The 26,813-nt window shown below is 46.7% G+C and overlaps 1 protein-coding gene across 1 annotated transcript in view; it reads right to left on the reverse strand.

Annotated features, from left to right (window-relative positions):
• Positions 1 to 26,813, reverse strand: part of COL27A1 (collagen type XXVII alpha 1 chain) — a 164,343-nt gene that overhangs the window by 78,718 nt on the left and 58,812 nt on the right. The window contains exons 13-19 of the mRNA XM_072883342.1: positions 18,568 to 18,621; positions 14,012 to 14,056; positions 10,327 to 10,380; positions 9,864 to 9,908; positions 1,962 to 2,015; positions 1,185 to 1,238; positions 976 to 1,029 (exon numbers count right to left, since the gene is read on the reverse strand). Of these exons, the coding sequence (XP_072739443.1) occupies positions 976 to 1,029; positions 1,185 to 1,238; positions 1,962 to 2,015; positions 9,864 to 9,908; positions 10,327 to 10,380; positions 14,012 to 14,056; positions 18,568 to 18,621 (360 nt within the window). The remainder of the gene's footprint in view (positions 1 to 975; positions 1,030 to 1,184; positions 1,239 to 1,961; positions 2,016 to 9,863; positions 9,909 to 10,326; positions 10,381 to 14,011; positions 14,057 to 18,567; positions 18,622 to 26,813) is intronic.

Genomic DNA, 26,813 nt, shown 5'->3' on the forward strand with positions numbered 1-26,813 from the left:
CATACCCTAGCAGAGAAGCGAAGCCCTACACTGAAAAGAGGAGGGTAGGTGGAAAGTGAGATGCAAGATTCAAGAAATGAGTGTTCTGCCCTGCAAAAGCTGTTGAAGAACAACTTCAAGGGCCAGACAACAACATGGCGAGTAGAAAGACCAGTGTCCACAGAGTCTGGCCGGTGGGTGGGAGACAGTCTGGGGCTCTTTCCAGGTTAGAGACAATCTTTGAGGACTGACCTTTCTGAACAAGCACAGAAGAAGCTGTTACATATAGGACTTGCATGAGAAGATCGGGAAGAAAAAGGCTTGGAATGGTAGCTGTAGATCAGGAAATCTGAGTGCAGAGTGGTCAGAGGGTATAAGATGGACAGTTTGCCCCATCTCCCACTTTGAACAAAAGTGGCCCTCAATTCATTAAATAACAGTAAATCCTACGGCGCAGCAAAGCTCTTTCTGCCTTGGCATTTCTGGAGCCCTGGTGTGCCATTGTCCTAAAGGAATTCATCTGCCTGTCGTTAGCAAAGGCTCTGACCCCAGAACACACCAGTTTTGGGGTGGTAAATGTATCAGAGCTCAGGTGTCACGGTGAACAGTAGCGGTGGCAGCTGTCCCCTCCCTCCATTGGGCTGGGTGCCCATGTGGGAGGCAGCGTTTGGCTCTTGCTTTCCATACGAATTAGCAGCAGCTACATGCATATGCCTCCTAATCAAAACCCTATGTGGGCCTGTCTGTACACGGCTCAAGAGCTAAAAACCTCCAATGGAGGAGATAGGCATCTCTAACAGTCTCTCAAATGCCACATGGGTGTTTATCAGAGAGCTGATTCTCAGTGGGGCAGCAAGCTACAGACATCGAATAACTACTGCTGCAGAGGCAAAATGAGACAGGGGAGAGGTGTTATCGTGTGAGATTGCTGAAGAAAGGGTGCTGCAGAAGTTACCAAAGAAAGGAAAGGTGCGAGAAGGAGGTGGTGGGACATACCTCAGGGCCGGGTGGTCCTGGAAACCCCACTGGACCTTTGTCACCGACTTTTCCCTGCAGAAATCAGAAAAACATGGAGAAAAGTGAGCTAGCTCCTGGCTATTGGCTTTCCTGTTTAGAATAGCACACCTCTGCCAAGCTATCTTTCCAGCTGGGCACTGAACCTTTAGAAAGGGAGATTAGGAAGCAGAGGACGCTTGGTTACTTACCAGGGGGCCTGCTTTCCCTCGCGCCCCAGGGACCCCAGGCAAACCCTGGCTGCCCTGAGAGAGAGACACACATTTTTTCAGAAAACACAATGAAGCATCAAAAGATACCAATTCCTCAGGCTCCAGGTCCTCTGCAGCAGAGAGAGGAGCACTTTCTAAGGGCTGAACTCAGCCTGCAGGGAGCTGGGACAGTTGCAGTAATGTCAGTGAGATGTTTCTGCTAAAGCCGGAGCTGAATTTAGCCCTGAAGAACACATGAGCTGTTGCAGTTAGTTGTGGCTCAGAGCCATGTAGGCCCCAGTGCAGTGCTAAGTACAGCATTAGTCAGCTGAAGTCAGTATCATATTGTAGTCACAGGGGAGAAGTCATTTGCTTAGAAGTTATGCACGGCATTAAGTGCTTCACTGGGTCAGGGTTTAAGTTGCTGCACTGAGCAGACAAAATCTCCGAGTCTGCAGCCGCTGGACCACACACATTCACACCCAGCCCCATCAATCCCATCCATCACTTCCAATTTCTGCGTGAAGATATGGCCCCTTTTATAGAAAGTCCCTAGTAGAACTGCTTTTATTATGAATAACAACAAAATCTATGTATTGACATGAATTTTGGAAAGGCACAGCGTGCCCCAAATGAGAACTGTCTGAGCAGGGGAACCTGACAGCAGGATCCCGCTAGTTCCAGCTCATCATGGCTTAAGACGAGCTGAGAAAGCTGGTGGCCACACATAGCACTACGTAAGGGAAAAAAAATGATGGAGAAAAGAAAAACAATTACCTTGTCTCCTTGGAAGCCGATATCTCCTGGAACACCTGCTCCTCCCTGATCACCCTGGATACACATCACCAGAGAGTTAAAATAGGCAACAGCAACGGCCAAAACGCCCAGGTAGATGCTAGCTGGTGCATTGTACAGCAAAAGTCTCATCCCTAGCTCCGTTCAAAACTGAACTGCTGGCAAACTGTAGATCATATTAACTGTAACAACAATTCTGAATGAAGTATGTATTTCCCAACATTGATTCTAAAGTGAGAAATGAAACTGCAGGAGAGAGAAAAATATGAATTCCCAAGCATTGTGTTTCTATAGAAGCTGCAAGAAGAGAGACTACGTTCCTCTGGCTAACAGCAACCGTGAAGGTGGTGAAGTGTCAAAATTCAGCTGAACAGAAGAGCTAGTTCAGTTTTCAATGAATGGACCTTTTCTCTCATAAGGCTCTATAGAAAAGAAAACAATACTCGGCGTTTCTGTGAGCGTATCCTAGTGCTGGCATCAAAGGTCAATCCTCTTCCATACGAAAACAAGAGTAACTTCCAGTTATGCTTTAGTACCATCTCACTGCCAATAGCTAGGCTGAGATTCCCTGGGAGGGGTAGGCTGGTGTTCATTAGGATGGGATCCCATCATTGAGCACACCATCATTGCCAATATTTCCTAGCCAAGCTATCTTTCTTTCCCCTCTTTGGACCATCCTAACAGATTCTGACTCCCTGGGTAGAAAATAAGTATCCCTGAAGGCTTTCTTAGGAGCAGTGGGCTATCTTGCATTGCCTCTTAGCCCTGCTGTGAGCAGGTTGTTGGACCAGATGACCTCTTGATGTCCCTTTCAACCTCATTTATTTAGTGATTTACTTAAACAAAGGATGAGTCCATGACGGGGCAGAGAAAGGAAAATTCTACTTGGGAAGCCAAAGAAGGAATGACTATAAAAACTTGGTACACTGACAAGACCCAACAGAAATAAGTTAGAGGAACTCTGTCCCATGCACAGCACATGCCTCTCAACTTGGCTTCCTAGTGAGGGAACAAGCCATAGCAGAGCAGAGAGCTATATGTTTAAACATGGTCCACATGGAAGACATACGGACCCCTGCGACAGAGCCAAAGTCTACAAAGAGATGACAGAGGAATTCTACTTCTACTCAAGCAAAAACCACCCACTTGTTATCAGAGAGTTGAAACAACTCTAACTACTTCAGTAACATTCAGGGGATAATGAAATTGTGAACGGTTAAGGCTCAAGTTGGGAAAGACTTTTTGGAGACAACTTTTTCAGAAGAAAAAAAATTAAGAACTATGCAGATTCAAGGATGGAAACATTTCATGGATTCATGCTAAATTTGCTTAAATGTTTTGGTAAATGTTCCCAGAACATTTCACTGAACCATCTTCAAAACAAATCTTTTATATAGCAAAATTGAAATGTTGCTCTTAAAAAAAGATAAATTAATTTTACTCATTTGGTTTTTAACCTAAAATATTTTAATTTGAGTCAAATAACCAACATTTTGCTTCATTTAAACTATTTTCCATCTTTTTTTTTTTTGGCAATGCAAGCAAATGGAAACAATCAGCTATTTACACAGCTTCAGTTCGGATGAACCCCAAGTATTAGATACAATAGAGATGGCAAAAAAACTACTGTATGACCCAGCTCATTTCCAGCCATTGCCAGATTTCTCTCATCTTCTCTGAATTTTCTACTTATTTTATCTAGTCCAAGGCTTAAAACACGGAAATCTACTCTAATTCTGGCTCCTGCCAGAAGACAGCAGGAAAATAGTTTTTCTTGAAAATGAGAGGTTTGCTCTGAAAACTCCTTGTCTTTATCACCTATGCTGAGGGTCAAAAAAAAAAGATTATTTTTTTTTATTATGCAGTTTTCTACCCGTACAGTATAAGTGGCCATTGAAATACTGTTTTGGAAGAAATACTTGGACATTATGAAATGACTACTATAAGAAAAGAGTTTCCTTAGCGTAGCAAAAGGCAGGAACAAACCTTTATCGCTGACCTTTAAGCAAAGTGAGATAGCGACTGCATGACAGAGAACACAGTTTTCCAACAACTCTGAGAAATGGGCATTGCGAGAGTAAGAAGGAAGGAGGAAAGGCAAAACACATCTCTCATCTTCAGCTGGGCTCCACGCAAAGTGTTCACATGTTATTGCAATAGCACAGCAAAATGTCATGGCATGAACGATCCATCTGCAATGGCCATTAATGTCTTAAACCAAAACTGAGGACTAGGGCATCCCCTTTCACCTGCCTTGAGCACAGTAAATCTGAAACTGACTCAGGGTGTGTGTCCTTAATGTGAGGGAAAAAATAAGGAGGAAAGAGGTCAGGCCTGTTTATTGTTAAAAAAAGCGATGCCGAGATGACGAAAAGGGGCTGCAAGGACTTTGCTCAGGGGGAGGAGGAGGAATGTACAGTCTGAAATTACAAACAGGCTCTACCCATGGGATATTGCCTATGTTTCATGTTTCATCTAAAAGAAATGCAGCTTCAGAGACCCTGAGGCCCTTCTTAACGCCACACCGCACAGAAAGGCGGCTACGAGGGAAGGGACAGATTTGCAGGCGCGAGGCGTGTTTGCTGTCTGTAGGACGCAGAGGAGGTCGCTGTGCAAAAAAATCATTTTGCTCTCAAGTGGACACCTCTTTTCCCCAGGCTTTCTGCTTAGCAATACAAGGGGAGCTAACACTGGGAAACTACTAGAGGTATTTTACTGAGCTGTGTCCTTCACAAGTTACAGATGGCCTGATTCATAAAACTCCTTTATGTGAACAAGTAGCTAAGATTTCCTCCACTTCCTCCACCTTTCCTCTGTACTCATCACATCACGTGGTCTTCTCAAGCCCAGTCTTTGTTTCAGGGTTCTACAGTAGTTCCAATTCTCCCTGTAAGAGCAGATGCAACTCTCTCTACCCCCTCTCCTTGCCTCCATGAAAACATATAAATGGAAACAGAGGGATGACCCATTTTGTGGTAAAACCAAACCTGTAAAAAACATCATTACATTCTGTGGTACCAAGCTTTTATGGGGGATGTAGAAGGGGTTGGCTAGCATTGGTGTGCTCTGTACTTGCCTGCCTAGCTGCTAGAGATACAAAGGAGGATTTCTGCAGGAGGAGTGGGATGTTGCCCCTTATTCTAGTTCATGCCTGGCCTCCACCATGTGATGCATGCATTTGGGATTAATGAGCTCTACCTTGTAGAATATTGAACAAGGCAACATAGGAAACAAAGTCCAAAACCCAGTGAAAAACACCCTTTCATGGAAGGGGAAGACCCTCTCAGTGTTGAAGCAGGTTTCTATTCCTGTCATGGCAAAGGGGAATGGTAGCAGTGTTTCTGAAAGACGCAGCACTGCAGTGAGGACCTTCTCCCCAGTGGACCGAGGTGGCAGCCTCGGTTGCCTGCCTGCTGCCCACACGCACCATCCAGCCACCCTGTCATCGTGCTTAGGTTTTAGTGGCGTTTGGTCTGGCTGCTGTTGAGTGAAAGGAGTTTTCCTCAGCTACGAAAAGACAAACCTGTACAAGGCCACACGCTTGGATGTGACCAGGACAGATGGGTTTAACAGGAGATTGCAGACATCTAATTAAATCTTCATTAACACTTCCTCAGCAAGGCATTACGAACTGCAGCCTGGAGCTGACGGGGGAGGCCAGGCGTGAGCGGTATGGGTTGTGCTCCAGGTACCCTGTGACACTGGCACCTATGGCTGCTGCCGCAGCCCTGCGGGGTCTCGGGAGTAACGCAGGGCACAGCACAGGCAGCTCCATGTGGATGTGCAGAAGAGGCCAAGTTCTGTAGAACTACAACGGGAGGAAAAAGACCATCCCTTGCCAGGGGGGATGTGGGAGACTCTTCAAATCCCTATTCCCCCTCAAATCTGGGCTGGTCCGTGAGTGGCAGCAGATGAAAGGTGTGAGGCCCCCAAGGCTGCTCTCATCTGCCGTGAATTACTCATTACGAAAAGTTACTGATTACTGTCAGCATGGAGCAGTGAGGTTTGCTGCTCTCTGCCCCTGCTGATCCAGCATTTCAGATGCTGCCAAATGTCTAGGGCTTTTCTTTTTTTTTTTTTTTTAAATATGAAGTTTAACTCTATGTTTACCAGTTTTCTGAAAACCACAGTGGAGGAGAAGAGGGGAGAGCCAGTACATTTATCCCCCTCCCCTCTGGCCATGTAATGGGAGACTACTGCACTTGTGCAATAATCCCTCACATCCCTTTGGGAAAAGCCTCTGTTTCTAAATGGGTTTATTAGAAACTGCTTTCCAGAGAATCCACCTGACATCTTCATACAAGATTCAGCCTTCAGTAGGCTGGGACCCTCTGGTGTAAGGTGTTGATATGCTGCTGGAATGGGCATGTTTAGTAAGGCTGACAGCTACTGTTGGCTGAGCCTGGGCATTGTCTGTGCTTGCTAGTACCTGGCTTCATTCATCTTCCACATTCAACACACTTAGCATACAGCTCAGGTCTTTCAGAGATGGACTAGCCATTTGAGGCGCTCACTTACAGTCTCAGGAAAGATGCTTGGACGGCTGGCAGATGGCAGCTCAACCCCTGTGGAAAATCATGCATCTTCAAGTGATTTCTGAACCCTCTTCACAAGCTGGGGTGTAAACAGGACTCCTGGACTCTAACACAGCTTTCTGTTGTATGGGCTGTGCATCAGCTCTGCGTGGTATGGTGCCAGCCCTTCCTTCTCCTGCAGCATTCCTGGTGAACGCACCAGCCTGGAAGTCTGAAATAATCTGCTCTTCAAAGGGACCTCATATGCTCAGAGTGGTACGGTGGGATGGGTGTGCTTGACCCACACCAATGTGCAGGGAAAAGGTTGCTGCGTGGTGGCTGGACTGTCATCCCCAACTAGTTAGCTAAGTTCACCCTTGTAATTGCATCTTCAACAGCCAGCAGAGAGGGGAACTCTGTTACTTGGGAGGTGACCAAGCTATGAATAAGGATCTCTGCAGAGGCAGATTGCATACAGCCGTGGTCTGGAAATGTTTCAAGAATGGCAAGTGGCAAACTTTCAAACCGACAGACACAGAGAATAAATACAAGATTCAGGGAGGCTGCTTATGTTTCTGGTCATAGCAGTAAGACAGTTTTGTCTGAAGACGACGATGGAGGGTTATAATGAAGTCAAAATCTAATGGACAGAAAAAGAATAGTAGCCAACCAGAGAAAGCCTTTAAATAAGATGTCACAGCCTATTTAGCGATAGCAGCAGAAACTAACAGTGACACGACTGGCGAGAGATTACAGAAGGGAGCCTCCAACACAAGTCAGTCCCTCTGCCCTACGCAGGGTCCTTCCTGTGACCCAAGCCCAACCAGGCACCAAGTGAACACACAGATCCTGCCTCTACTTTCCTATATGTGGGATTTCCTTAAGTCAGCTATTTCTAAGATCAGCATCAGTTAAAAAGCATGTGGCAAAAATAAGGGGGGCAAAGAAAGATTTATGATGCAGCTTCTCAATAAAAGCTGAGATAGAAAACATTTTCATTGAAATGAGGCAGGTGGAAAGAGGAAAGATGGTCCCAGCAAGGAGAGGGTCCAAGAGGTCAGGGTGCACTTCCCACCTCTAGCAACCTCCTCCTCAGTCACTTCTGCGACTCAGAAGCCCTCACATAACATGAAGGGCATAAATGTCCCTTCCTTCTACCACATGTGCATTTAGACCACGAGCTCTTTGAAGGCAGAGTTTTTCCCTTGCTGCAAACTGAGCACAAGCAGCAAGACCAGATATCATTTAAATTTCTTAGTGGTACCAGAGCATAAACAATTAAAACACAAATGTAAACAAGCTGTAAGAAGGGATGAGTGTTTTTGCTCATGATGCCCAAATCAGAGTGAGAGAAAATAAGAAGGCTTAAAGGTGCCATTCACTAAAGAAACATGGGAGTAAATGAATGCAACAGCCTTTTGATCAGTTGGAGAAGGGATGTATTATAAACTGGGCCAACTAGCTGAACAGCAAGACCAACAAATCAGAAAACCAAATAACTGAAAAAACCACAAAGCTATTTCAGGCCAAATCCTCCCCCAAATGTAAGGAGAGCTGACGAACTTTGTCTGTACTCATGCAAACAGGTGCAGCAAACTCAGATGCTTTGACTAAAACCCGCAACGCCAGAGCTGCGTGCCTTCACCTGAGCAGATGAGAATTGTGGCCATCAATGCCTAAGTAGGTCTGATTTTCCTTTAACTTGTATTTCCCAGCGCTTTGGCTGTTGGGCTGCTGGAAAGGATATGTGTAAGCTGTTTGGCAGCACTCTCTCACTCTGAAATCGTCGTTGGTCTAATCTGAGTGTTTGATAGCACCCAGGATATTCGAACTAAAGTCAACTCATTAGGGACAGAGGAGGCTTGAGCAGGAGGGATGGTTTGTCAGTCTTGGATTAGGAAAGGGCTGTAATGAAAGCCAGGAAGGAAGTCTGTCCTGTCCAAGGAAAATGCAGTGGGAGAGGTAGCTAGGGAGGGAGTGAAAAGGTTTCCTGCATCTCAGGAGAGAGGCTGCAAGACTGAGCATGGGATTATTGGGGGAGGATGGATAATTCTGCACTTGGGAGTATTGTAAGGTTGACTCTAGGGAGAGCTGCAAACCATTTGGTTACGGTGACAGAAGCGTCTGGAGAAATACTGGGGATAAACAGAGCAGTCTGTGGAAAGTGATGGAGACTGTAATGTCCAGGAAGGTTAGTTAATTTTGCTAAACAATGATTGAAATGTTGGTGATTCTTAAGATATTCAACCACTTCTTCCAAGGAGCAGACAGAAGAGTCTGTGGGCTCTGGAAATTGGTGTTGAGTCAAGAAACCAGCTTGTCCTAAAGAAAAAGTCCTTCTCTTGCCCTGTCCTTCCTCTCTACAAAAGTGAACAAGCAGTACAGGGGAGAAAAGGAAACTGCAGACACAGGAGCTGTGGCAAAGACCTGCTGTAATATAAGGAGAGTGGAATCAACTGGCTTGACACTACTTCCCCCATGTGCAGTTTTGGGCTGGTAAATAATTCTCTAAAAGCAAACATCTAACAAGAGAATAAAACATCAGTCAGGAGGAGGAGAATACACTTAATGGTCATTTTCCATTGCCCTCCTGAGCAATCAGAGCCAACAATAAATGATTGCACCGCCCACTCTTTCAGACTAAATAAATCCTACAGTTGAATATCTGTAGGAGGATGGTTCTCATGACAGTGAGACATTTACACACACAGCTTCATGCTGATTTAGCTCAAGCTGTGTGTTTTTGTGCCAGCAGCACCAAATCATTGCAAACAATGCCCCTGTCCTTTTTTCTTTTTCTAAAGTGATTTATATCAGTTTGGCATAAGGCAATTTCCTCTCAGCAGGAAGCTGAACTGAGGTGAGCCTCTCCGAACAGGAGCAGAGGTACCTAACACAGAACAGTTTTTCCTGGGGATCCAGCTGGTTTGCCTGATCCGGTGAGCTGTGCTGCCTTGTCACATCATCTGTTTCCCCCAAATGCATTAATGCAAACCCACTGTCAGTGTTGTTAGGTCTTCATCCTCCTCCCTATCGCATCATGTAACCAATATAAAAACATAAAAGCCCAGTGAAACACCAGATAATCTTACAGTTACCATCATCTTCAGTGGGAAACAGAAGCTCCAAAGAGGATCTGAGCATAATTGATCTACACTAGAGCTCTACAGAAAAGAGGATGGGGCAGATATCATAAAAGAAAGAAAAATCAAAACTGGAGTGTCAAGAAAGGAGGGAGAGTGGGAGGATGGGGGCAAACAGACAGCCAAAGAGGAACAAGTACCATGGGGCTGAACAGGAAAGAGAAGCTAGAAAGGGGGTTTTACATGCAAAATTAAAACACAGTGCAATAAGGGAGTATTCAGATCACCTTATCACCTTTCAGTCCATGTTCTCCAGGGTTTCCCATCAGCCCCTGAAACAAAAGAAAGTCCAGAGTGAGACTGAGCCACAACGAAGACTTGCTCAGGTCTATGACATTGATGTCCCTGATGGGGCTGGTGGCTCAGACCCACAGCACTGGCCTGGCCCAACCCCAGGTTCAAATGCCAGGCTGCTCCCAAAGCGTGCTCCATCACACATTCTTTAAACATCCTTTGTGGGCTTGAGGTGCACAGGGAAAATGCCCCTGGGATTATCTGGTGACTTACACCTTCTGCAGACCGCCAGTGGGATGTTGTGTTCAACAGTCTTGTGCCTGGGTCAATGGACAAGCATTAGTACCGCCCATTCTTTCTCTCAGGACCATCACCGCCACCCAAGGGAGGAACAGAATAATCTTCAGCCCTGCCATGGAAGAACAAGAGCTCACACAGCTCAGTTAATTCTCTCACCTTTAAGCCTTTTGGTCCTGGATAGCCTATTGGTCCAACAGAGCCCATGTCACCCTAGTAAGAGAAAGAAAATTACTAAAGTCATTAGGGGCAACCAACAGATAGCTGTATGTGATGTGAAATTCCTCTCTTATCTGGTCCCTCAGTATCCCTCAATTTATAGGAATCGCACCACTGACTTCAGCAGAAGCAGCATCCTGGCACGAGTCGAGACTTGTAACGTGTAGTCAGCCTCTAAGTAAAAGAAGCACAGGGTGTCTGCCTCACAGGCAAGTGAGGGAAGAAGAGCAGCTCCTATTTGCATCCTGCTCTTGCCACAAAGAAGAGGCCCCAAAGCAGCTTGACACTAAACATTGGGAATGTGAGCTGTCCCCCATGAGCAGCTCACCTGGCCCCACCGTGCTGCTGCCCCTGTGCATGGCCACGACAAGTGGGCAGAGTGTGCTGGATGCCTGGATAACATGAGCATCCTGCTCCTGCGCCACAGGAGATATGGGTGTCAGGGAGCGTGGTCAGGCTCCAAAACCGGGAGCCTAGGTTCCTGGATTCACTTAAAAATTAGATAAGGAATTCAGGCTAGTAAATTAGTGGCAAAAATAATGGAAAATTAATTAAGAAACCACCGTGAAGTCTGCAACTGTGGATCTGAGAATTTTTTTTTTGTACATTCCTCCTAACTTTTGAACGGATTAATTTCCCTCTTCCACCATTTGAAACATTAAAATATTGAGCTGGTTTAAGACAATCCCGGAGTGTATTTATTCTCAGTGAAATTACTCATGTTCTCAGAAAGAATCTACCACAGTATTCCTGAGTTCTCTGGAGGGAGTCTGGGGGTTTGTTAAAAAGGACACAGACCCAAACAGCAAAAAAGGCAATAGTTGAGAAATTTAGATATTGGAGCTCAGTAGCAACCCAAAAGTGATATGGGGAGGAAAGAGGAGAAACAGGAGGTAAGGACAGAGGCGTCTCATCAGCATGGCCATTCTGCTGCAGCGAGAAGTCAGCACGGCATCATGTATTGGGACTTGTACAAGAAACTGCAGCACAGGAGGACACTGGAGTTCATGGTCGCTGTGTGTACCTGCATGCGCATGTATAAAAGAAAGCCTTCAGCGGCCAGCATTTAAACAAGCTTTGACTGCTTTCTGCCCATGAAGGGAGTCAGTGATACGGTGCACCAGCCTTGCCTGCAATGTGTAAATAAACAGGGAAGGGTCTGCTGAAGGAGCGCTTCTCTGGTCAGCAGGCATGGGCCCACAGCCACGCTGGGAGCACTGGGCTGCAGCCGCCTGAACAGACGCCCTTTTCATACCTCCCAGCATAAAGGCTTCTTGTAGAAATGCGTTTACTTAAAGCTTTGCCCACACAGTTAATTAGGAGAGCAAGAGGTTTTAGTTACATCTAATTCTGCTCTTCAGCCTCTCTTAAACAGCGAACCCAAACACCTGCAGGGTGCGTGGAGGCAGCCGGGAACCCGGCCGGTCCCCCGGGGGTGGCTGTAGCTGGGAAGGAAGGAAGCGACTGAACGGGGGCCAGCCCGGAGCAAACACCCAGCCGCCTTCTCCATGCCCTGCAGCGTAAGCCCCGTGCTGCAGACCCCAGGGAATGAGGCTGGTGCTGTCCTGTAGAGAGGAGAAGGCAGGATGGATATGCCCCCTTCTCCCCAGGAGGATGGAGGAAGTCACGCTTAGATCAATCCCACTAGAGATGCTTCAGCATCCTGAATTCAGGAGTTGCATATTACCCCGGGACACAAGATCTGACTCAGTTTGACCTGAATCTCAGTTTGAAATTTTTATCCGCTCGGAGCGGTACCAACAGACGAACTGGGAAAGACAGCAGCCAATTGCTACCGCTGCAGCAAGTGACTCCTACAAAACCAGCACTGCAAAGGACTGACTTTCTGCCTTAAAAGTAAAGCTAGGAAGAAGCTCACAACAGGAACGATGATTTCTTCGTCTAGATGGGAAGAGAGAAGAAGAAGTTTAAAGTTTAAGACAGACCAGGCTTAGCAGCAAAAGGAGAACTGCTAGTTTTGCCCTTTTCCAGCAAAAACATTAGAACTTGGGGTGTCAGTAGAAACCAACATAACAATGGATCAAGACAGAGAAGGTGACAGACTCCAGATACCTGGTGATGGAGCTAAATCCTAGTCTAGGACATGCAATGCCAGATCTTGGGGCCAGTCAGGGAAAAAGCAATTCAGTTGTACCTCACATAGAATTTGGTGCTGTTTGGGTTGCTGCAGCCAACATGGGACAAAAACATCATGATCACAAAGGCAGGTTAGAAACCACACACTGCCTGTCCTCATTGCAGATCATCTCCAGGCAAAACCTATCCTTCCTGGCCCTTGCGATCTATCCCAAGCACATAACAGCATGGCACTTGTGGGGCCAGCTAGGAGGGGAGGACAGGCAGCCTCCTGACTCCACCATCTCTGAAGGATCTTAGTCACATTTATCTTGTCTGACCTTTCACCTTCCAAAAAACAAATATCTGTGAGATAATAGCAACCAGGTTTAGATAAATCTTTCCAAAAGCTAGGAGAAATATGATCCAATTTGGACAATACCTTCACTCGTATTCTTTTAAATAGCAATCTTCCTCTTACAGCTCTTTGCCAGGAGCACACATCCTTTCTGCTGCTATGGCTAAGGTAGCCACTTTCATTTCCACTAACAAAGGAAACACAGACCTAGTTCCTGGCTCCATGAAAAACTTTCCAAAGCCTTAATCCCCCTTTGCCCCAGTCCCCCATCTGCAAGACGGGTACACTTGTTCCACCATGTTCTCTGCTTTTCCCCCATGGAGTCTAAGATTTCTGGGTTTGGTGCTCTACGTTTGTGCAATGTCTAGGGCAATCGAGGCTTTGATCTCAGCTGACATACACACTCCTGTAATTTAAGCTATGGAAAGGCAAAAGGGGAAGGTTTTTGACCATTCATTGCAAGTCAAGTTTGCATGGATTATCATAGCCGAGGAGGAATCCTTTTGAAAGAATGCTGTAGTGCTAACAGACCCTACCACTTTTTGTGCATGGAATGAAATAACTTGAAACAAGTACTGAGACCTAAAAATAAACCACAGTATGTTCAGCTGGGCATTCACTAACCCCCAGCACAGCTGCCAGAGGATGAGTTGCCACCCATCCTTACAGCCATTTATCTCCTTCTGGGGAAGAGTGTAATGAAGGGTGGAATTTGGCTGCGTACATAATTACCTGGATTAGTGATGGGATGGTGAAGGTGCACATAAAATTCCTGTATACCCAGAGGACAGACGGTTCCCGCCCATGGTCTCTCCAGTGAGCAGGAACTGTGCGTCCTTAGGTTACTGCTTACAGGGGCTTGCTTTTTAAAAGATGACAGATCCTGGTGTGGAATGAATATTGCATTTTAGAAGAAATACCCTGGTAAATGTTATCAAAAGGGCGAGTTATCTAGGAATAAGGGCACTAACAGCAAACCTTTAATCTGTTCCCTTTTGCTTAGAAAGGGTTTGCCCTCCTCCACCTCCCAGTCTACCAGGCAACCTCCTCTCTCCCCAGGCGTCATGCCTCCTCCATACAGTCATCCTGTTCACCGCCCTGCCACAGGAAGAAGAAAATCTGTGCGTAGTTATGCAGGCTGAAAGGGTTAAAGCCCCGAGAAGCCAGATCTCCATTTGTTTTTGTACTTACAATGAGTCCAAGGACTCCAGGAGGACCTGGGGCTCCCAATTCTCCCTAAAAGGAAAGACAAACCGACATGGTTACGGACACTTTGTAGACAAACAGAGGCTGAAAGGCAGCTCAGTGTTTCAAGAGCTTGAGGGAAGGGAAAAGACTGTCCCTCCCCCTTCCGTCCCCCCCACAGGCCCTTCCCCAGCCAAAGTGATCGAGAGCTTCCATCTTAGTGAGCGCGCTTGCGAGCACAGCCTCTCCAGACACAGGGCTGATTGTTGTTCTGCAGTTATTTGCAGGGCCGACTTCCCCTCCCAGGAGCAGGCTGGATAAAAGAAGCATTTCACTGTGCAGGCAGGGGAGCGGGTGGGAGCTGCCCCAGGTGAGATGAAGGCATGGGCAGGGAGAGGGACCAGGGCAGGGAGGGGGCATGGGGCCAGCAAAGCTAAAGTGGGAAGGAGAGGAAACCTGCTGCTCTGCATTGGGAAAGGTGAGGTTTTTGGGAGTGGTTAAGGAACAATAAAACTCATAAGAAAAGGAGGATTTGGAAGAAAATTAAACTGGATAATTTGGGGAGAGGGTATGCCAGCTTCTGGCACTGGCTGATGGGCCCTGGGAGTGTGTTTGGCACACAGGGTGCTCCAAGGCTGCTCCTCCTGTATCTAAGAGCTGGTTTAAGGTGGGGAACCAGCAGCGTCCTCTGCACTCTGCCTCATCCATCTGGGCTCCTGCCCAGATCATCAACAAGCCATTTCTTTAATTTTCAGAAAAAGCTCCTAACCTTTGGGCTGCAGCTTATTTGCAGGGAGGTGGCTCAGCGCCTCTGTCCCTGGAGCAGGGAGCTCTCTGCAGGGAACCCAGCACTTGCTTGGAGGACGAGTCACTTTAATCACACCGCAGAGAGCAGGAGATGGACTGCAGAGATTTCATCTTGGGCTCTGTGCCCGTTTGCCATCTCTTACTGCTCCCAAGCAGGGCGTTTTGGAAAGCGCCAGCTCCTCTTAGAGGCTTTTCAAGAGCACGTCAGAGCGCACCATTTCAAGGGACAGAGTGCTATCTGGGTTTGCGGGGCTGGTTTGAATTCTCAGCTTCACCACAAACTCCCTCTGTGCCAGCTTTCCAAAGACATGCAGGTGCCAGCAGGTGCCCGATGGCATTTCCAGGTGAAGTGCAGCAGAGAAGCTGTGTCAGACCCACACAAATCACCTGTCTAGGTACCTAAGTACTTCAGCAATCCCTATGTGATGCTCAGCCTGTCCCCGTGTCTCCCTCGGTGGATCACCCACTCCCTTGCTGCATCGACAGTGGGTTGCTTGTCAGGGCAAGGACCTGCTCTTACACACCTCCGTCTCCAACAGGGCCTCTCAAAACAAGTGCATTGGTAATACTAAACTTCCCGTTGGCTCAGACAACCCTACCCCTGCTCTGGATCACGCTGGCTACTTTCTTTGACAGACCAGCTCAGTTTATGGTGCACATCTGGTGGAGTACCCTTCAGTGCAATAAAGCTCCCCTTTTATGGAAAGATTTGCCTAGTGAAAGAATGAAAGAGAAGGGGACGCAACGTGACTAAATGTGCTCAGCCTCCTTGGGTAAAGGGTTACGTGTGTTTATTTTATGGGAAGTGGAGTAAAGGACTATTGGGCAAGCGCACACAAAAAGTGTTTCATAATCTCAACCAGCCTAAAATTGCTTTTTTATGGCCGGTTCCTTTCCTGCATAATTGGGACATCTGTGGAGCGATTGTTCCTCACAGGTGGGATTTCTGCATCCTCAGAGCTACTGTAATAAGGTCAGTTTCAAGCTTTTGGTCAAGGCCTGGCATTACTAGGCTCAGCAAGAAGAGGGAATATCCCCATGAATGCTTAGGACAGGAGCTGCATGGTGGCCTGGGTTTCCCAGTAAGCTCTGCAGGCTCTGAGGGTGGCTGGGATGAAGACCGGGTGGATGGTTGTCTCTTGGTCCCACTAGTTGCAGGAGGGACTGCCTAGATTTCTGAGTTATGTCGCGTGGGTATTCCTCAAAAGAAAAAGTAAATGTGGAAATGCATGGCTTCATGTCTAACACAAGAGGATTTCCTCTTGGAAGAGGAGAGGGTGGATTCCCCTGGGAGAGGTGGACATGACTACTTGTTAATTTGAGCCAGTCTCTTGCCTGGGAAATGGAGGATTTACAGGTGCTCTTTCCTGGCCATCAGTAATGACAGGCTGGTCCCTGACCTGCAAGGGAAATCGGGCTCTATTCTCTTTTTTTCAGTGCATGAACTGGGCACTGGGACAAGAGATAAGGAGATGAATCAACAGTCCTTTCCCATGTCTAATTCCTGTTATTAAGAGACTAATTGGAGTGGCTAAAGCGCTCCAGAAACAGGGATCTGGAATGTGATGGTTCAACAGTTCTCAGTAAGTTGGTTGGAGGGAGAAATGTCCCTGCGGTTGGAAAGGTCTTTGCTCTGTCTGGAGGGGATGGAAAGAAGATCAGAGACTGTTGGCTTCGGCCATCCCCATGTGATGGCAGAGGCGGCAGCAGCGTAAGTGCTCAGTGGATCAAACAGAGGATGGGGCAGTTCAGGACCTGTGGCAGCCTGCCCGCCTGCCTACAATTTGCTGCATACTCCACCTAGCAAACTCGGCATATTTGTGTGTTCCACAAACAGACTTTCTGGCATTTTTCTGCGTCTGTGAGTCTGCTTGTGACCCTGTGAACCTCCCTTTAAGTCAGCCGAAACAGTCTGTTTTCATTCTACAATCTCCAAGGCACATTAATATTTAAAAGCTGTTGATAAGATGAAAGAAGAGCAATCCTTCTGGATGAATTAACGGAAGGGACATTTGCTTCTCTCTGATGCTCTGGGAACTGGCATTCAGCTAACATTGAGCGCATCTTCTGAATGGGGCTTAGACAACTTGCAAATTTAAAAGAAAAAAACCCAAGTTATTTGGAAAAAAAAGTCTTTCTGACCTCCAGGATTCCTTCTTTTCCTGGTGGGCTGGCTGGAAATACAATCTAGAAAGTCTTCTACTTTGAGACTACTGATTCCACTCTGACCCATGGCTTAAGTTGACTGAAGGATGGGAAAAGTCCTGCAGAAGTATTCCTTGGGAATCTAATTCTTTCAGTTCACTGCATTTGTGACTCTTGTGCTGAATTCCCACAAAGGCTGGAGTGTAGCTGAGCTTGGCTTGCTGGTTAGAGTGACTTGTGAAAATAACTTTTATGCTGCATATATGATGAATGGGAACTTGAAGACACATGTGGAGTGGGTTATTTTGCACAAATCATTCCATCAAACACCAAGAGCAACACTGTGATTATGTGTGAATAACCAAGACAGCAGGAACTTCAAAGATGAATCAGTACTGCTCACATGCTAATTGAGGGAGAACCGACAAAGTCATTCAGAAAATAATTTCGAATAATTAATACATCTGAGAACTTTTGCATGGCAAAAAGTTGCATGCAAAATTTGTTTCACATGTTTTGTGAGTAGCGGAAAACATAGCACATACCCAGTTGTTTGGTATTAGGTGCTACAAGAGCAGAGCAAAATAAACCTTATCAGCATCCAGCTGCTTAAATGGTCTCTGTGACCATCCTGATCCAATTCCCAGGAGACACATCCCATTCTTAGAAAGCCAGAAGGGGTCAGATGAAGACCAGAGACAGGTCAAGAACTCAGGAGCCTGGAGACTTCTCCCACTGCAGTGCTGGGGCTGGCTGAGGCATGGGGCAGGGCAGCAGAGGCCTGGGCTATGGTGGCTGTCCCTCAGTGCTCCCAGACACCAGAGCGGGGAATCTGGCACTTCTTGCACCAGTATTAACATTCACTTCAGATGAGGAAAGGTACTGAGCTTGGAGTACTTTAGAACCTTACTTCTACAGGCTAGTGAGATGTAAACCAAGTGGTACCAGCTTGCTAACCTGCATCAGAAAATGAAATGTGGTGAAAAGGAGAGGAACATGCCTCTTTCTCTATGTACCTCAGACCTCTACACAACTGAGTACATGGCCTGCTCCTCTGAGGGTTCACATGCACTCAAGTAGCCATCTGCAGTGCCTTATGATGATATGTCCCTATGTCTTTGGGTCTATGTCTCCCTGCTATGTTCATACAAAGCTTCATCCAGAGCACACCAGTCAACAAGGTGATTCCTGTGGCTGTCACAGGCTTTGCATCAGGCCCTGTGGTATGGACAACACACTCCAACCACTGCCTGCTCATCAGGAGCAACATCCTTATCTTTTCTCTCTTGATTTTTCTTCTAGTCAGAAGACTATCCTCAGGATGAGAAAGCATCTATCAAGACCAAGGTGCAAGAAAGGCAACAGATGGAGACAGAAAGCAAAGGGCAACACGATGACCTGGCAGTTACAAGATGTTGAGTTGAACCCAGGAATTCACAGCACGCTTGAGCAGGGCAAGGGCGTACATTTGTTTTTCAGGAGGGACAACAACAAAATGCTAGCAGTTGCCACCAAACTGAAAAGCTTCTTTCAGCTCTACCCAGCATGATGCAGTACAGTGTGGTGTCTACTGCAATAGAAAGAAAGAAGGGAAAAAGCTATCAACTTACTGGGTTCCCATCAATGCCTGGAGGTCCTCGTTCCCCAAAATCACCAGGAAAACCCTGAGGAGAGGAGGCAAACATGAGTATTAGTTATTGATGCACCCTTGTGTAAAGACAGTCAGCTTAAAAACTGCTTCCCCTGCACTCAGTGCGGCCCTTTGGTAGACAGCAGGTCACAAGGAAGTGTGGGCCATCCAGCCTGCTTGTCCTCATCCAAACCATTCCTGCTCCACCAGTGCCTCCGCTCAGGGAGAAGCTCTTGTGAGGCCAAGAGCTCTGATTCGCTGCTCTTCTCTTGGGCCAATGAAGGGTAACCAGAAGTACCGTTTACAAGGCTCAGCCATCAGCTGCACATTACCTAATGGGAGCCTTGAGAGGAAGAATCAGGGAGGAGACAGGAAGGCTTTTTCCTTGGCCATGCTATGAAAAGCACCCATTGCTGAGGCTGCTGGACCTGATGTGTCCACACCTTGTCTTGCAGGCTATGGCCAGCCCTCAATCAGCCGTGCCTTTTCTTAGCACCTGTTGTCAGCTCTGGGCACGCTTCATATGGCAGGCAAGGCTTTTGCAGTGCCACGTAGAAAGACAACGAGAGTACGCATAGCAGAGAGAAGGGGTGGAAATCAGTGCCTCTGTCCTCCTTTTGGTTCACCCAAGTACTCCAGTATGTCCAACAAGGAATATGCAGCCCTGAAGATTATGTCGTGTAGTTTACATGTGAAATGATAATCCCACATTTGGAAGATCAAACTCTGTATTTAAAGATACAGTGCTTTCTATCCTCTTTCAGGAAGAAATAGCCTACTGATAGGATACTTCCTTAAAAGTCAATACCTCCTTAAAAGTCAATCGCAAATCCCTTACGTTCTGGAAGAATTCATAAACTTCACTGCAATGACTATCCTCAAAAATGGATTGTCGATCTGAATTATTTAATCCTGTCTACTAACACAAGCATTTTAACACTACCCCCTTCTCATAGGATAGCTGAATAGTGTAATGCCTGTTGGAGCCCATGCAGATGCTTAATGGAGCTGATCAAAGATGCCTGGTGAATTCACTCCAATGCATTCACAATCTTTCAGCTTGCCAGAGGAACAAACAGTTCCAAGCTCGTTATGGTCCACACCCCAGAGCTGTGAAAGACCATGTTTCCTACATGAAAAAGTCACCACAAAAGACAACTTCATCATCTCATTATATCTGATACAAATTTGGAAGACTTCAAACAATTATAGAAATGGGATTGGAGGTATTGAGCCAGAGCCAGAACATGGTGGTACGACACGTTCTCTCTCGCAGTCTTAGACAAACCCTGTGCTCCCCTAAGCCCCTCAATTCCCTGTTACAAACAAATCATACTGCAGCTTGCTCTTCCCTGTCCTGTCGTGCTGTGTCTCCCTCAGAAAGAGCTCAGCACAGGGGTACATAACCTCTGTGGTTAGTAAACCCTCTTAGTCACTGCACCTACATTTTCAAGGAGGAAGCAGTTGAGTTTAAGATGGATTGCACTCAATTTTCCCCTGAACTTGAACTTCATTCAGCAAAGGACTGGCAGGAAGCAGGCTGCCAAGAGCTATCAGGGACCAGCTCAAACATCAGCATCTTCAGGGCTACTCTGAACTTCAGCTGCAGGGGAGAGTGCTTCGGGAGGCTGTGACACCGAGGTGAGAGAGTGCTGTGACTGTCCACTTCTTTTCCTTGCGTGCCCCTTAAGATGGAGTAAGATAAAATACGACACAGCATCCACTTCCTTTGACTCTGAGCCAAAAGGGAAATCATCGTCTGCTAGAGGAGCTCCCCATGGACAGAGAATACGCAGAGCCTAACCCCAGGCTCTGACACCTGGACTTGGTTAATTCAGCCAGGGCTAAAATCCTGCTTTATTCTCTACGCTATTCTGACTGTGGGCATCAGGATGGAAAACTAAGGAATATATTTGCATATAAAAGGCTTCCTAGCCACAGCATCTACCTTTGTGCTTCAGTTCAGAGTGGGAACTTGCGAAACAAAGCTCCAATCACCCCTGCTCCCTCTTCTGCTTATGGTGGAGCAGTCTTGGAGAGTAAGCGGTATTGCTTAGATGATGCCACCAGCAGATGCACTCCACAGACACACCAACAAGCTGCAACTGCTGGCGGGTGCGTTACTTTTGACTCAGACTAGGAGTCACAGTAAAACTGCCTTACATCCTTCTCTGGCTCCACCAGACTGTGAGATACAAAGGACAACACAACCACCTTCTGGGCTAGCTAAGAGCTTAAGAGACAGCGACGGAGCAGACAGGGAGGGGACGTTCCTTGCTGAGCCAGAAGGATGCTGGTTGCCCGCTCCCCTGTATACTACAAACACTGGTTACCTTGGAAAAGCAAACCTGAGGGAAGCAAAATGCTACAGCCAACAGCAACACGCTATCTGGAAACCCATCAGCAACACTGAAAATTGAAATGATCACAACGGACAGAACAGGAAAACTATACTGGGAAGCTCTGCAGTCAAAGATGTCATCCAAGACCTCCCTTCACCTTTGAGGGTTTACAACTCCTGGTCCACACAACTAGGTAAAAACATACCTGGTCAAACCTAAGGTGAGAGATGAGAGACCTGTTTAAGACAACCAAAATTTTGCCACTGACTTCAGAACCAGCATTTCACCTCTTCTGTACCAATTCCCTACAGTATTCAGTACGCACTCCTGAACGGACGCAAGCTATCGCTTGCTTGCTTGGCTTCAATACTTCCATTTTATGGGCATCACTGCGAATGGGAAAGTTGTCTGCCTTTTTCCAGCTGGGCACTACATCCCTCAAGCCTGCGCAAACGCCAAGAAGCTGTGGTAAGCAACGGCTGGAAACAGCCTTTTGCCATTTAGAGACAAAGACGTCAAATATAACAAGAAGGCGGGGGGGCTACAATTTTCTTTAATGAAAAAAAGGGGAAAAATAACTCTGCTACATGCTGAATCAATAAGATCAGAACAGAGATGTGCAGGGAAAACTTATGGCAAGTTTGCTCAGGCAAGACAAAGAAAAAGACTGCCTCGGAATATTTTGCTGTTTACAGTCATACAACTTGCCAAGGAAAATATGAGTGTGTATAGACTGATACTGTACTGATGCTGCCACAGACCTCAGTCACAGCCTTCAGCACTCCCCCAGATGTGTCTTTCCTTTCTCAGAGGGCAGAGCTGGGCACAGAGTGACCCACGGATGCCACTGAGCAGCCTGGCCCTGGGGCTGCTAAGGTCTTGCCAATGTGGGAAGGTTTTACTACTTTGAATAGTACAATTAAATCAATATAACTACAGCAGCATAATATCATCTAGAGGAATGCTTGCTCCAGACTAAGAGCATTTTCTAAATTTGGTTTAAATCTCTTCCAATGTGATACAAACAATGCACTTCTCTGCCAGAATAAAAGTGTCCAGATAAGGAATTATTTAAATTCATATGTTTCCCACTAATCTCTTTTTATGCCTCAGTTTCTCGTACTAACCTCACTGCTTAAAGGTAAAAACATAGGAGATTTGAGGCACTTGGTAATAGAGTTAATAAAAATCTAGCTTTTACACAGGCTTTCCAACAGTAGATCTCCAAGTATTTAAAAAAGCAGATTACTCCTGTTTTGAAGTTGGAGAGCTGAGTACCCGAGGCCACTTGGCCAAGCTACCCAGTAAGTAAGAGATCTGACAATAAAACCCGTTCACAGCACAACGCGTCTCACCTCGCAGAGCTAGGGTTTCTGCCCATCCCCAAGATGGGATGGAAAAGGGTCAAAGTGGCAGGAAACAGAGAAGAAAGCCCAGAACAGCGTGGGCTGGCATCATTGCTACAACGGCCAGGCCCAAGACAACACTCAGCAGCGAAGCCCCGTCCTTGCCAACACCTGCTCATCCTTAACACGCCATCGCTCTCCGGGCAGGAGCCCCCCTCCCAGCCGAGGCTCACAGATCTCTGGGGTGGTGGGTGGTCCCCTGGTACTTTCTGGCCTGAGCTGTAAAACAAACCCAGAGGAGGAGACAAATGGAAAGAGCAGCTTCAAATTCAACTAACTCCAGGCATCCTAGCCCAATATTTGAGCTTGGCAACACAAGTATTAACAGTCTTTTGCACATTAAATGAGACCAAGGCTGGTGGCTGTGGCATGAAGGAGCATATTTCGGCATCCATAGTCTCTCCAAAGACCCAAACCAGGTTGTGAAAGCTACCCCAACACAGTCCTGTGCACAGCAGGAAACGATCAATCTTCTAAGCCCCTAATGAAAAAGAAAGCACTTTCTTTCCATGGGGTAAGCAGTAGCAGTTTAAACCACAATAACAGTTCCAGTGACCACAGTGTCCTAATTTATTGGATCTCACATGTCTGTAAAAGCTGTTTTTTTAGTGCCTCTCCCCTCCTGCCTGAGCCTGAAGGACAGAGATGTTCCCCAGGAACAAAACTAGCACTATTCAACCGAAACAAGCAGCTTAGGAATTACAAGCAGACTTTGTTATCCCATTTGTTTCATTCCTGTAAGCAGCACTACCTCTCCTCTCCCGTGCACTGCTCCAGCAGCCTGAGGAGCCCAAACAGAGGGATAACACATGGGGCAGGAAGCTCATTTTATGGTGCTGGCGGAGAGGCAGGTCGCAACTGGCAGCCCATTACAGGAGACTTGTGAAAGGGATTAAAGAGCCCAGCACATTCAGAGTCTCCTGACCTTCCCAAAGTGAGTGCAGAGGGTTTTTTGGTACAGAAAATCCACCGTTTTTCAGGGTGCAGCTGTTTTTCCAGGAAGCCTGGTCCCTGGAAATTATGCTCAAGAATTGGGACAGCAAAGAAAACACTCTAGTGAAAAATATCGAGCTATGCATCCTGCCCACTCTGTGGGAGGGAGGGGACATGCAGAGAAAGACCAGGACCAGGAAGGGATGGCAAATGGCAGCAGAGCTAGGAGGAAAATGCTCAACTAACAAGTTCTGTTGGCCAAGAGCCAGCGGGGTGCTCCTCCGCGGTGGCTGAAGTCAGGTATGACAAAACTTTTGGCTCTATCTCACAGCTGGGAAATACAGAGAGGAGGTGGGGAAAAAAAGTCCAGATGAATGGATTTCACATTGTCTGAAGGAGAAAGAAGCAAGATGAAGCTTGAAGAGGAGTTGGAGAAAATGCATACAAGCAGATACTTCGCACCAAGCAAGATCCAGGTGCTTCTGTGCTCTCCAGTCCCCACCCCAAGCAGAGCTTTACAGAGCGGTTGCGCAGTTTGTCCTCACTGCACTCGGTGAAGCTGAGGAACCACTATTAGAGAGGGAACTGAGACAGAGAGATGCAAACTGATTTATCCCAGGTAACACAGAAGTCCGAAGCTGAACCGGTAACTAAATCTCTATCTTTGAGATCCTACAATAGTGCCTTAATTCCTGTTCATCCATGCTCCCTGCAAAAGCCATCCTGTCATATGCCAGGAGACTCCTGCTGAGAACAACCAGACCTAGACAGACACTGGAACCAGCTCCTCCTGCATCAGGGGATTACATCCCCCTCCACCTCCCCTTCCTTTCTTCCTCTGCTTAAAACAAACAGGGCGGCCTGCCCTTTCTTGCTGTTGTCAGCCAAAGGGCTGCTCCTGGTCTGAGCAGATGCGACCACTTCTTGTCTCTTGTCCCTGGAAGAAGCTGTCCTCAGGGAACCAGAGACCCGTGAGACGCACTGTGTCCTTTGCTTCCCCAAGGCCTTTTCAGGTGTGCGCACGTGGGTGGGTGTGTTGTATGTATACAACATCTGATTCAGTTTAAAACGCTTTCCCTGATGGAGTAAGGGAGGCAGTCTGGCAGCTGCTGCTCCAAGGAATCCTGGCAGGTCTTCACGCCAACAGAATCCTTCTCCAAAAATAGGATTTTATTTTCCTGTTGGCTGAAGGTGAAGCTGCTCAAACCAACCAGCCCTCCTGTCTTGTCTGCGAAAGACTCTATTTGCCAGTTGGCTCCGGCCAGGTGAATCACTGCCCAGGAGCCTCCCCAGGGATGGAGCTTGCAAGTCAAACAATTTAAACAACAACAAAAAAAAGGTGGTGGTGGGGAAGCAGGGCTGAGGGTGAGAGGAGGCATTCACTGGAAAAAAAGAAGGAGAATAAAATAAACAAGTGTAGTTTATGTTGGCAGCTTACACCTCTGAGAGCATTCTTGGTGGAGAGAGCAGACGTGAGCCCCTCCACAGGTGGGCGCGAAGGCAAGCAGGCTGGCTCAGACCCAGCGCTGGTTCCTAGAGCGGCGAGAGTCACCCTAAAGGGAGCCTGGCAAACCCTGTGCTCCCGGCGTGCCTGCTCGCTAGCTTTGACTCACGCAGCTGTGCAGGAGCCTTTGCCTTCTGCTCAGTCTAGACCTGGGACTGTGACAGCTTTCATCTGTGCAAAGGGAGATGCCATCCTCAGCTGGGTACAGGACTGACGGTCCTGCTGCAGTTCTGCTCCTTCGTCACCTGAAAGGGAGGTTTGCTCTCTCTGCCTGGGAGATTTCACAGCTCCGTGCCACATCCTCTTTGGATGAAGATTTCATGGCATTTGTAAACATAACTGTCCCTCCAGCTGTGGGAGCACAGCCCTCCAGGGCAGCCCATTCCACCTGAACATGAGCAGAAGTCCCCTGAAGCCCCTTCAGCCAAACATCACTGAAGTTAACTGACAGGCCCTCCACCCTCTTGCCCATCTGCTTTGTTCCTTTCACTCCTGTATATGATCTCTTCCCCGTCTGTGGGGCTCTAAGAGTGCAGATTACACAGACCCAATTACCTAATGCTGAAGAGCACTGAATCTGCCACCGCTCCTAATTATTTATGGCCAAGATTTCCAAATCAAGCAGCTCCCTATTTAAGAAAGTCAAGCAGCTTTGGTGATCGAAATGTTTTCAGACTCAAAAGTAATAGTTGCATTATTTTTTCCTTATAATTTCTAATGAAAATCTGATATATGAATGAACATTTCCCTGAAAGAAGAAAGATGCTCTTGTGCTTAGGAGACCTTGGTTCAATTCTTCACAAGCTTTTTGAATGACGATGGACAAGTCACTTAGGGACATTCTTGGAAACAAACCATCTTTGGGTTTGTTTCTTTTCTTTCAGTAGAAGTTATGGGCCTTGGCGCCTTTCAAACCCTTTTCCCTGTGTTTTCAGTACTTTGTTTTGCCCATTCTTTAAAAAATGAAAGACACGCTAATATTGTCCACCTTCCCAGGTTATTTGGATAATGCAATCATGAACATAGGAACACGTGCTGATACGAGACTGACAAGTAACCGCGCAAGCACCTCACCACAGAGATTTGGGGAACTCCAGACATGTGGAACACGACTCGGGCCAAAAAGAGATGGTGACATTTGCTCTGGGCTCACGCCTGCATTTCAGAGTGGTGAACCAGGCTCAGAGGGGAGGAGAGACCAGCTGCCCAGTTTCAGTGTCCAACTTAAGCATTAAAAAAGTCACTGATTGCTCAGACCAAACCTATTTTAAAAATTTAGGTTAATAAAGAAAAATTATAGCAAAGAATTGACTTAGATGGCTGACAGGAAAAATCCAATTCATGGGCTAAAACTCTCTCAGTAACAGAGAGTTTTTTAATTACTAATTTTCAGGACCTCCACTTGACTTTTCATGTGAACAGAATGATTAAAAGCATTTTTTTTTTTTTTAAATCAATAAGGTCCTGAAGAAGGCACCAAACTTTTTGGTGCTATGCTGGGGTACTGGCACAAGCCAGAGCGAGCTACCCAAGTCCTGTCCATCAACTCCTACAGGCCATTTGTGCTCCTTCCTGTGGCTCATCTTGCGGATTTACCTGCACAAATAGGTCCTCAGCCTGCCCATTTCTCCGCTAACTTTAGCTGGCCATATCTGAAAGTACATCTCTACATGCACAGGGCCTACAGCTGAACCTGATACTGGGACATCAGCTGGGAAGGAATGCTTTATGGGTTGGAGGATGAGTTCACCAAGCGCTCAGGTGAATCAGGGCTGAGCAGTGAAGCTATGTGGAAGAGTAAATATTTATTTTCCGAGGATATATATGGCTAACATCATTTAGGATCAGTTTAAAAATCATTCCCATTTCTTTCAAATCTTAGGAGATGGCTTGTGGACCAACACTCTGAACTACCGCCTAGCTAAGTGGGAAACCACAGTTTATCCCTACTTCTTTAGAAAATTTTCCATTTTAATTACAATAATTCTTTAAAATGTTTCTCAGTGTTTAAAGAGAAGTACAGCTCTATTATTCCTCCTTT

The sequence above is a fragment of the Ciconia boyciana genome, chromosome 18, assembly GCF_034638445.1.
Source record: "Ciconia boyciana chromosome 18, ASM3463844v1, whole genome shotgun sequence".
NCBI classification, from domain to species: domain Eukaryota; kingdom Metazoa; phylum Chordata; class Aves; order Ciconiiformes; family Ciconiidae; genus Ciconia; species Ciconia boyciana.